Source organism: Hibiscus syriacus, unplaced genomic scaffold (assembly GCF_006381635.1).
Source record: "Hibiscus syriacus cultivar Baekdansim isolate YM2019G1 unplaced genomic scaffold, ASM638163v2 tig00005411_pilon, whole genome shotgun sequence".
Lineage (NCBI taxonomy): Eukaryota > Viridiplantae > Streptophyta > Magnoliopsida > Malvales > Malvaceae > Hibiscus > Hibiscus syriacus.
In genome coordinates this window covers 93657-106324 of record NW_024062057.1, presented here as the reverse complement: position 1 = coordinate 106324, position 12668 = coordinate 93657, and the positions used below count along the sequence as shown (strand labels likewise).

General features: G+C 33.5%; 1 protein-coding gene across 1 annotated transcript; it reads left to right on the top strand.

The window, feature by feature from the left end:
• Nucleotides 1-11327: 11327 nt before the first annotated feature.
• Nucleotides 11328-11897, top strand: LOC120199350. Its single transcript, XM_039200461.1, has one exon. The coding sequence runs from the start codon at nucleotides 11328-11330 to the stop codon at nucleotides 11895-11897; it is 570 nt and encodes a 189-aa protein (XP_039056392.1).
• Nucleotides 11898-12668: the final 771 nt, after the last annotated feature.

Here is a 12668-nt window from a genome sequence, read left to right as displayed (position 1 = left end):
AAACATAACAAATGAATATAATTGAATACAATAAACGAATGTAAACCACAACAATAACCACATAAAATTCATTATTCATTAATATAACTTACAACTTCATTATTCATTAATACAACTTACAATTTCAGAGTTAAAATTATTTGGGTTTCAAATGTGTATGGTTTATATTTTCTTTAATTGATTTGAGTTTAAAATTATTTGGGTTTTAAAATATTAATGATTGGATCTTAATATTTTAAATGGGCATGGAGATTGAGCTGAATATAAAAGAACGAACTTACAAAAACATAAATGAATTAACATAAATAAACGAACATAAACGAATATACACGGACATAAATAAACGAACATAAATGAACAAACATAAACGGACATAAACAAACGAATTACTGAGTTCACGAACGTAAATGAAAGAACGAGATGTGTTCTTGTTCGTTCATTTAATTAAACAAACATAAAATCTTATTCATGTTTGTCTGTTTAATAAATAAAATAACATAAATGAACTTCACGTTTAACGGTTTGGTGAATGTTAACTAAGTTTGGTCAAATATTTTGTTACCGGAAACAGAAAAAAGTTGGACACATAAAGTAATAGGTTTTGTTAACAAAGTTTTTTAAAACCAAATCTCTTGAATTTTATTAACTACTTGCATATTTATTTTTGGTAAATGCTACTAATATAAAATAATACGTTAATAATGATTAGTAAAATAAATAAACACATAACTTATAAATTATAGGAAAAAGCATACTTGAGGTCCCTGCATTTGTTTAGAAAAATCATTGTGGCCTTCGACATTTTTTTACACTCAATGTGGTCTTTTGACGGACGGTTTCCATCGTTGACCATTACGATGCTAATGAGACACTTTAGGGTTCTGATTTGATGATCTATAGTGATGATGTGACAGTCCACAGTGACATGTGATGTGGCAGTCCACAGTGACAGGTGACGTGGATAATGACATGACAGATGGACTAAATATGTTTTTTGACTTAGTATAATATATGTATATCACATGAAAAATATAAAATATATATATATATATATATATATATATATATATATATTGTATATGACTATAAAAATATTTAAATTGGAATAAAATAATATCATAATATTATAAATGTTTATAATTAAATTTAAAAATGAACTCAAAAATTTAACTCGACTCAACCCAACTTAAATTTTATAAATTTGACTCGATCCGACTCAAAATTTAGAAATTTGACTCGACTAAAAAAATTTCAAGTCAACTTCGAGTTATAAAATAAGATTTGTTAACTCGAATAACTTGAAAATTTTTGACTTGACTTAATTCGATCGATTCTTATAAAGAATAACGGTGAAATCATAACCTAAATGTCATTTGAGTTTATTGGCTTTTAAAGCGTGTTTTATGATTAACCATTGAGTTTAAGACTCAGAAAGTATGGTAGTCCACACATGTTTTAAATGAGTTCCCAGTGCTGAACAATTGTATCTTGTGGTTGCACATGACTTGAGGATCATTTTTAATGGGTTGGGAGGTTTCCAAGTGTAATTTTCCAATTTTCTGACATGGTGTCGAAATCGATGAAGGGGGTTCAAAAGCAAAATTTTAATGCCTAAATTCCGTTTTGGGTTTCAATAATGGATATAAGGGTTTCGAAACTGACCGTTTTGGGTTTCAATACCCACAGGAGGGTTCTTAAAACCCTTTCCTTGTTTTATTGTGTCCTTAAAAACCTCTCCTTATTTTATTTAAACTTATCAATCAGACTCGGTAATAAGAATGAAATTAGGAATTTATTATAGTCGGTTAAAATATTTTTTATTTTTTCTAAATATAATTTTTAAATTGAGGGGACTTGATAAAATTTTCTTTATTTTTTTAAATATATATACTTTTTCTATATTAAATAATAATTAAATTATAATTAGCGGGGGCCAAGGGTCTCCTTGCCCTCCCCTTAGTTCCGTTCATTCTCGGTAATTAAAAGAAATATTATTTAAATAATTTTATTTGTCGTTACATTTTTAAAAATTATAAAATAAATATTAAATTTAAGAGATTATTAAAAGAGAAAATAACCTCATTGACAAAAAATGACTTATAATATACAATTTTAATCAACTTTTTTTGGATTTGCGAAAATGACCAACTGAATCGCAATGCGATCGATAATTCGCAACGCGATCTCCGGTATCGCAAATCAGTTTCCAGATTCGCAACGCGAACTTGGACTATCGCAATGTGAATATGTAAATCGCAATGCGATAGTCGACTATCGTAATGCGAACTTGGACTATCGCATTGCGATAGTCCAAAATCGCAACGACTGGTTGTATTGCATTTGTTTCTTAAGAATTTTCTCTAAAAGGATAGTATTCGCGCGGACGTGTCGAAGACACGTATTACCACGACCACGACCACGACCACGAGACGAGACGAGACGGCGGTGGCGGCGGCGCGCGAGAGTCCCCCTTGTTCTCTATCACTCAACAAGGAAGTGGGAAAGCCAAGCCTTAAATACCATTCTCAATAGTGTTTCCAATACTATGTGGGACTGAGCATTACCAACACTTGTTTCCAATACAATGTGATTATTCAGGAAACAATTAACAATCATGCACCTTAAAACAACTGAATCAGCAACCAATTGCATTAGTATTATACGATTAAATATGTCATAATTAAATGTCAATCTACAATCAATCGCGATTATTGCAATTTTAAGCAAAACATTCAAAAATAATATCACTATTTAAGGTTCAATCCCACATAGTATTGGGAACAAGTATTGGTAATGCTCAATCCCACATAGTATTGGAAACACTATTGGGAATGGTATTTAAGGCTTGGCTTTCCCACTTCCTTGTTGAGTGATAGAGAACAAGGGGGACTCTCGCGCGCCGCCGCAGCCGCCGTCCGTCTCGTCTCGGGTCGGGTCGGGTCGGGGTTGTGGTCGGGGTCGGGGTCGTGGTCGTGGTCGTTGGTCGTGGTCGTGGTCGTGGTCGTGGTCGTGGTCGTGGTAATACGTGTCTTCGACACGTCCGCGCGAATACTATCTTTTTAGAGAAAATTCATTTAAGAAACAAATGCGATACCGGAGATCGCGTTACGAATTAGTTGGTCATTTTGGCAAATCCAAAAAAAAATGGTTAAAATCGTATATTATAAGGCATTTTTGATAGGAAACATATTTTAAACCCCTTAATTATAACTAAAATTTCATTTTTGATATTTTTAATATTTTTAAATAATGATTTGAAAATAAGTTAGAAAATTAGATTTTTTTAAAAATATATGAAAATAATTATTTTTAAAAATAAAATCAAAATTTTATGAAAAAAATCATTCATAAATTATTTTATAACTAATTATTTATTAATTTGTTATTGTATTCGTAAAATTAAAAATTTATAATTTCCAAGATCCAAAAATTGATTTATCAAACAATGTAACCAGTTTTATTAAACCGTAAAGCCACAATTTTTGGGTTCATAATTTCGGGTAAATCGAGTGGATTTTAAATTAGGCCAAGATACCATTTAGAAGTATTGTGTTAAAATTTGGCTTGTTATAGTTTAGGCTTGAGCCCATCAAAGCTTAAAAGGGGTCTTTTTAATTTGAGCATGAAAGGCGATCTTCACCTCTCTAGCTTCCTCTCAAGCTCTTTATTTTAAGTTTTGGAAATGGAAAACCTTGGGTGGGGTTTTAGAAGGGTCTTGGGATTAGAGAGCTCTTGGGTGATCCAAATGAGTCGAGAGTCATGTTTTCACTCTTTTTAAGCCTTCGAGTAAGAGAAGTGGGATAAAGCTCAAAAGTGAAGGTAAGGAGAAAGAAGTAATTGGGTGAGCATGAAGGTAACCCTACAACTCCTAGGTGTAAGGTAACACATTTCTAATATTAATTTTCTGCCTGTAGATCATGTGTAGTTTTGTTATTCATGTGTAAAGTATTGACCTTTCATGTTCCTTAAGTACTAAATAAGCTTTAAACACCACTAGGAGCCTTTGGGGACACTTTAGGAATGATTAGACAAGTGAAATAGAGTTTTCTGGGAAGAGGGTATTGGTATCGTAATAACATTACTGGTACTATCGGTAGTGTAAAGGAAAACTTCAAAAAGGTTTATGAGGAGAGTATCAATAACCCATCAAGGAGTATTGATATTACTCAGGTGGTATCGATACTTAGGGCCTAGTATCGATAATTGGGGTCTTGATTAGAAACATCGAAAACAATTTTGGTATGGAGTATCGATATCGAGGCTAGAGTATCGTTACTCCCCATAGGGGTATCGATACCAAGGTATTTTTCAAAATATCGAAGGCAATTTTGGTATCGCTACTCAATGGAGTATCTATACCCAAGAGGAAGAATATCAATAATCTCATGGGAGTATCGATACTGAGATATATTTTTTTAAACATCGAATGTAAATTTGATATTGGTACTCAGGGAAGTATCGATGCCATATGAGGGGGTACCGATACCCAAGGAGGAGTATCAATACCATCGTGAATGTTTGGGCGATAATCTTAGCTTGGATTTGAAATAGTACCAAGGGGTTCGATGAGGGAAACTGCTGAACCATGTTTTCTAATATTTTGATATAACAAATTAAGGCAAAATGTTTTTGGACTTGATTGAATTTATTCAAAGTTTTCAAAAATAATTCAAAGTCCAATAAACTAGAATTTGAGCAAACATAATTTTTCACGTATGTAGTACCGATATTGTTCTTACAGTATCGATACTATATGAATAATACTGATATTGTTCATGTAGTACTGATACTAAAGGTAAGATAAGTATCGATACTTTCTAGGTAGTATCGATATTACTAGTGTTTATCCAAAAGGCTCAAATTCCAGAATACAAAATAGGTACCGATACCCAAAGTGGTATTGATACTACTTTACAAAGTAGTATCGATACCATAGGCTTAGTATCGAAACTGTCAAGCCCAATGGGTAGTAATGACTAGTTTTATTTAAAAATAACAAAGGTAGTACCGATACGCCCTGTGGGAGTACCGATACCCTCTGTTCTGGGAAGTTTTATTTTACACGAAATTACATCCCCAACAGCCCCAAATCATCCCCAACGGCTAGAAACGGTCACAAACACATTCCAACATATAAAAACAAGTTGAGGACACTTGAAGAAGGGTTAGAACACATATCCAAGCAATCAAACACAAGAGAAACCTTTCACTCTTTATTTCATTTCTCTTGTAAATATTAGTGTTTTAGTGAGCTTACTTTTATAAACACCTACCTTTGTGAGGTTTTCTTGTTTACATTCTTATTCCTTTTGTAAAGGGTTTTGGTTCTAGCTATGCCTTTGAAAAACTAGGAAGTTTGTAAAGATTATCTCTTTATCCTTGAAAAAGAAAGAACAAATTAGTGAATTTGTTGGAAAATCCTAAGTGAGGAGCTTAGGTAGTAGATATAGACTTCATTGAGGGAGTTTAACCACTATAAGTCCTTATACACAATTTTTCTATCTCTTTAATTTTCCTTACTCCCTAAAATTCTCAAAAAGCCAATTCACCCCTTCTTGACAACATTTTTGGTTGTTCAATCGACCTTCTTAAATCCCAACAGAAACCTTCAAATAAGCTTATAAGTGGAATACCTTAATGAATTGTGTGTTATCATAAGATCTTAATGAGGTAAGATTCCATAAGACTTATGCCTTGCTTGATGATCGGGAAACACTGAGGACACCCGAGTTACTTGTGTACGATGTTGGTATAGTTGAGTAAAGAATTATTTGGTATATCTAGTGCTTTTGCACTTTAAATTTCTAGTTGGATGTTATGCCAATGATAGGTGACCTAGGTAAATCCCGAGCTCTAGAGGAGTAGACTAACCGAGTGAGTTTCTGATGTTTTGTGACTCAGACTTAGCTCGGATTGGAGGGAGACAATGATGTTATGTGACCCTACGGTTACTATGGTTGTTGTGTTACTACATACAATTGTTCATAACCATTATGCTTACTATGGTTGTACTACATACAATTGTTCATAACCATTCTTGTAGCATGCTCATATGTTGGATGCATGTAATATAGTTGGGTTATTTGTGTGGTATTGAGTTTGATAGCTCAACATATGGAATGTGTTTATGTGCGCAGGTTCTTAGGTGCCATCAGAGGAGCTCTTCGTCAGGTTTCAGGATTTTCAAACTTGATCGCCTATCAGAGTATGTCTCGAGTATTTAGTGGACATGTACTGTCATAGACCCTTGTAATTATTTGAATCGTAAACTCTACTTTTGTACTTATGTATTTAGAGATCGTTGTTGGGAGCTCCCCATATTTTTAAATACTTGTAAATGTATTATGCTCTGGGTACTTTATATTATGGTTGAATTTTAAATTGGCCAAATATTTTTTTTAAAAAAATGGTTAGCCACTTAGGTGGTTCTATGTGACATTCTAATCATTTGGACTTCGAGTCAGATTGGAATAGGGTGTTACATAAACAATGTAATTTAAGCATTTGACTTTTATTTAAGAAGTTTAGATACAATTTTTTAAAAATACATCTAGAAAATTACATTATCACATTAATAAGAAAAATGCATCCAAACTTAAATAAAAAATAATCGAAACAATTCTTAACTTTTAATAATGTATTAAATAATTTATATGGTATAAATTCAATTTTTTTATTATATAACACTAAAAATAATATTTAATTTATTTATACCAATTGTATTTTCAATTGAACGAATATGAAAAAAATTATTTTAATTAAAATTAACAGTCAAATATAAAATTAGTTATAATTAAAGGGTCAAATGAGATATTTTCTATCAATTTAACATGCCTCATAACCTTTTTAATAATAGATAGTGATGTTTTGCCCATTTTATAACAAAAAATCTAAAGTTTAATGTCCATTATATAACTTTTGAAAATTTGATGTCTAAAATGATCATTTTGATATAGTTTAATGTTCATTTATAAATTTTACCCTATAAAATTAGCTATGGATACCAATTTTACATTCATTCTATAATTTTCCATGTTAGATGATAAAATACACCCGTATGATTAAGGGTCAGCTTGACATAGTTTTTGAAAAATGATGTTTAAAAGTAATGTAGAAACGAATTTTTAAAAGTATTGTAAAAAAGTGTAGATAAAAATTTAATTGTTTGAGACTACTGTTAAAAAATAAATTTGAAAATATAAAATCTATATTATATACATTATGTTATAAATAAAAATATAGCATTTAAATTATTTTACATTTATATTTGAATCATATCAATTTAAACTATAACAAAAATATTAAATACTTATAAATATATAATTATAATAAAAATATATTTTATATAACCCACTATTAATATTTTAATATATAAATTATATTTATTTTTAAATAAATAAAGTAAATTATTAAAAGTAATAAATTACATTTTGAAGGATATTATTATTAATTTATTAAAATAAAATGTAAATATATAATTGAGTGAAACCCATGCATTAGTTAGGTAAACTTATAATTTAATTTCAAACACAGATTTAAAAATGAAAAGACTAGAAATCATAGCTTTTAAAGGTCCATTTAGCAATGATTTATAAAAGCATTTTTATCTTAAAAAAGAGTTTTGACCGCAAAATCAATGTCAAATAGGTAAAAGACTAAAAGAAATTATCGTGAAAATGATGGTTTCAAACCAACGGCAAAAGTTTTTATAGATTTTTCATTTTTAACTTTGCGTTTTGAAACAAATTATAATTTTACCCTTGCTAATGCATGGGTTCCACTCAATTATATATTTACATTTTATTTTTGTAATTTAACACTAATATCCTTAAAAATAATTTATTACTTTTAAAATTTTATTTTAATTATTTTAAAATTAAGAAAATTCATGATTTTTATATTAAAAATATTAATAGTGAGTTATATAAAATATAATTTTATTATAATTATATTTTATATTTTTATTATAGTTTAAATTTATATGATATTAAAGTTGGTATAAAACCCTTTGTGCTAAGGTTTTTCCTCTGCTTGTTAGTAGTTCTTTCTCTGCCGTCGGGAGTAGTTTTCTGGATTTGGCTCAGTTCTCTAGCTTTGCTAGTTTTGATTAGGTGTTTATTTTTTCTTTTTTCAGGGCCCCTTATGAGTGATATTTAGCGTGTCATGGAGAACCTTAATTTAGGAAAGGGGAGAAAGATGTTTTTAATTTCCCAACCCCAAATAGGTCTTCTCAAATCTCATTTGACTTCTGTTTGGTGGGGCATTTTTAACAGTATGAGCAATTAATTTTCAAGCGATGCGAGTTACTCTGGAAAATGTATGGCACCTGATTGGAGGCATCTCTATCATTGATTTTAAGGGAGGATCGCTATATGTTTCGGCTTTATCATGAGGTTGACGTTGACATGATTGTATCGGAAGCTCCTTGGTACTTTAATTCGTACCTACAAATTTTGTATCATCTAAAACCAGGTGAAGATCCTTGATTGGTGGTGCTGGATGTTGTGGATTATTGGGTCCTTATTAATGATCTGCCTATTGTCTATATTTCAGAGCATGTTGTGCAACAATTCAACAATTTTATTGGAAGCTTAATTGAGTATGATATTACTGTCTCGATGGGATATTCGGGTTGGCATTGACACTAGGAAGCCGCTGAAGAGGAAAAAAGAAATTAGCCTTGCCGAATAGTATGTTTACTTATGCCACTTTCCAATATGAAAAATTGAAATTTATTGTTTTTTGTGTGGTAAATTGGGACGTGGTGAGAAATTTTGCCCAATTCTTATACTTCGAGACGAAGGTCACCTGGTTCCTCAATGGAATGTGTCGCTGAAAGCTCCTCCGCCGAGACGGGGCAATCTAGCGAGTTGATGGTTGGGTGAGGATTGCATGGAAGACGTCCCTTCACAAATTTTGAAGGGTGTGGCTATAGACCTGAATAATGGTAAGAAGGAGGTAGTAGATCAGACAAAAGTGTGGGTTGAACGTACTTTTAAACAGATGGGAGGAAGTATAGCACAAGTTGACGAATCTGATATTATTATGACTTCGGTAGAGGAAACAAATCATTTGCATAAAAAGGACAAAGTGAAGCGATAACAGAATATTCCAGCAGCTCCAAAGGTGCAAGTTGAGAATGTGTCAAGAAATATTGAGATATTGGCAAGCCTGTGTCCGCAGGCTAGCTGGATGCAATGAAACTCCTAAGTTGGAACGCTTGGGGATTGGGGATGCCGCAGACTATTCGTCGTCTCCGAAATTTGTTGAGAGACGTAAATCCTTATGTAGTTTCCTTTATGAAGATGAAACTACATAATTCGCAAATGGAGAAGGTTCGTAAGTCTTGGGGGGGTTTTGAATGGTATTGAGGTAGAGCACCTAGGGACTCGGGGTTTTAGTTTGGACTGGAAAAGAGGTATTGATGTTGTTCTGAGATCTGCATTTCTTTCTCCCATTGACGTAGTGATTTCGGATGCTGAAGATGGTAAATGATGGAGATGTACAAGTTTCTATGATGCTCCAAAATAAGGTCATTGCCGTGAGGGGGATCTCCTGCGACGTTTAAGTGATGGAATTGATCTTTTGTGACTTATGTGATTTCAATAAAATCATGTTTTCGTTGGAGAAACAAGGGGGTTCGGTGCGTAGTGAAAGACAAATGAGTGATTTCTATATAGTAATTGAGAAATGTGAATTGGTTGACATTGGCTTTACGGGGTCCTAGTTTACTTGGGAGAGAAGTCGACGTGAGGAAACTAATATTAGGGAGCGACTTGATAGGGGTCTCACAAATAATGCCTGGATGTAGTCGTTTTCCAATTATTCTCTTCATCACATGCTTCATAGCGTTTCTGACCATTGCCCTTTATTGCTCAATATGAGGGCTATGGACTTGCAACAACGAAGATGACACTTCAAGTTTGAGGCATCGTGGTTATTGGAAGATTCCTAGAAGGGAAAGGTTATTTGGTTGTGGTCGGAAGCGCTTGGTCTGGTCCCTGATAAGTTAAACCATGTCTGTCGTGGTTTGGATGCATGGTTTAAAAATACTTGTCGAATGAACCGATTAACTACAGATGATCTGAGAAAGCATGTAGCCGATTTAATGGAGCTTGCCTCATCAGATGAAACTCTAGGTGAAATTGTGGATGTCAAGTTTCGTCTAAATTTGAAAGTGGATAAAAAGGAGTTGTATTGGGAACAAAGGGGGAGGGCTAATTGCTTGAAAAATGGAGATAATAATACAATTTATTTACATAGGTTCTCTTCGCATAGAAAACAAAGAAATAAAATTGATTGTCTTGAGGATGATAATGGAGACCGTGTTGATAGTGAGTTGGGAATACGATCGCTCGCAAATGAGTATTTTCAGCTTTTATTTATGTCAAACTTTTCTATTATGGATCATACGGTTTTGGATGGTATAACACTATGTGTTACTGGCAGTATGAATGCCTCTTTGCTTAAGGAGTTTTTTTACGAGGTTACAAACGATGTTAAATCAATGTTCCTGTTAAAAGCCTTGGGAGAGGATGATCTTGGAGCGTTATTTTACCAACATTTTTTGCATGTGATAAAACTGGAGATTTCCGGGTTCTGCATTAGGATTTTGAGTGGACATTTTGATATGAAGACAATAAACCAGACGTATATAGTGCTTATTCTGAAAGTTGAAGACCCAAAGAGGCTAAGCCAATTTAGACCCATCAATCTATGCAATGTTTTGTTAAAGATAATCTCTTGATGTTTGCATTGATGAAGCCCAAAGCGCCTTTGTACCGGGCCATTTAATAACGGATAACTTATGAAGTGATGGATAGTTTCTTGGAGATGCGAGATGGACGTAAAGATTATTTTACTTTGAAACTCGATATGAGCAAAGCTTATGATCAAGTGGAGTGGCATTTTATTTGGCCTGTCATGGAAAAGATGAGGTTCGCTTAGGAGTGGATTGACCACATTAAGAACTGTGTTTCAACAGTATCTTATTCAATTGTTCTCAATGGGGTTACAGGTGAACAATTTTCTCCAAAAAAGGGGCTTAGACAAGGTGACCCACTAAGTCCGTATCTTTTTTTCATTTGAACTGAGGGTCTTTATGTGCTTTTATGGAAAGCCCTTTTTTCGAGGGACCTCAAGGGAGTTGAGATTAATAGAGCATCGTCTTTTTATTTCTCACCTCCTCTTTGCGGACGACAACCTCATCTTTGGGGAAGCAAATGCTCAAGTAGCACTCCAGATTAAGGAAATTCTTTGAGTTTGTAGTGATAGCTTGGGTTAAGCCATTAATTTGGATAAGTCGAGGATTTATTTTCAGTTTAAATATGCTAGATACAAATAGAAGCGATGTGCGTCAAATTCTAGAGGTATCAAACGAAAAAAATCCTGAGAAATACCTTGGTCTTCCTTCAATAGTTGAAAGAAATAAGAAGGGGGCTTTTGTACATTTGTTTGATAATTTTCGAAGCCATATAAGGAATTGGTCCGTGAAGGCTTTTTCTCAAGGAGGTCCTTATCAAGTTCGTGCTCCAAGCTATTCCTTTATTCTCTATGAACTACTTGCTTCTCCCTTAGACCCTTTGTTTGGAATTAAAAAGTATAATGGCCAACTTCTTTTGCCAAAAGTTAGAGAACAAAAGGGGAATTCACTGGTGTTCTTGGAATGCCCTTTGGCAGTCAAAAGAAAATTGTGGTTTGGGTTTCGATATCTAGCAAAGTTTAACATCGCTTTGTTGGCAAAATATGGTTGGTGGCTTCTTATTTATCCTACTTCGTTTTTCGATCGTCTTTACCGTGCAAAGTATTATCCGACGGGGGACTTCTTGAGTTCTAGCGTTGGAGCTGCCTCGTCCACATTTGACGTAGTATTTGGTGTGCTAAGGGTCTTCTTTTGAAAGGGATGAGGTGGAAGGTTGGGATGGGCACCTCCATCTCAATCTAGAATGATTTAGCGTAACCGGTAAATCCTCCAAAATTGGTTGCTTCGGCTAGGAATGAAACGATTGGTCAGGTGGCAGACTTGATTGACACCAATTCGAGAGCTTAGAACCTTGATATGGTTGCTGAGATGTTCAATGCTGAGGATGTAGATTTGATTGCTAGAATTCCACTTTCTCAGTTTCCCCAAGAAGATTGTCGGGTTTGGGGAGGTGAGAAATCGGGACTGTACACCGTTCGTACTGGATATCATTTGTTATTGGATGGGGTTGTAGTCTCACAACAAGATAAAGTCGTTTTTAGCAAAATTTAGGCTTGCTCGTGTCAATGAAAAATAAAGATTCATGTTTAGAAATCCGCGTGTAATTACATCCCGTCTAAGCGTAATTTATTTAACAAACGTATCATGCACCCAATGTGCTCAAATAGTGATGATGTAGTGGAGTCAGGCAGCCATATTGCTCGTGATTGTGCTTGTAACCCCCACAGACCGATAAGGGTAACTAGATCCGATCTGGGGTGTTACATTTGGGCCATCGGAGCGACCCACTGTAAAAATAGCGGAAAATTTAAAACTTTTTAAATTATATGTAAACTAATAAAATCAGTTGTCACTATTTAAAAATAAAACAGATTTCCAGACTCGTATATAAATCAAAATACAATTACATGCCCCCTAATCACATGTACCATACTCTGCAACAACGCCGAAAAAACTCCCTTACTGA

Coding starts and splice junctions, on each gene's coding strand:
- LOC120199350 (XM_039200461.1), top strand. CDS start 11,328: ATGCTAGATACAAATAGAAGCGATGTGCGTCAAATTCTAGAGGTATCA.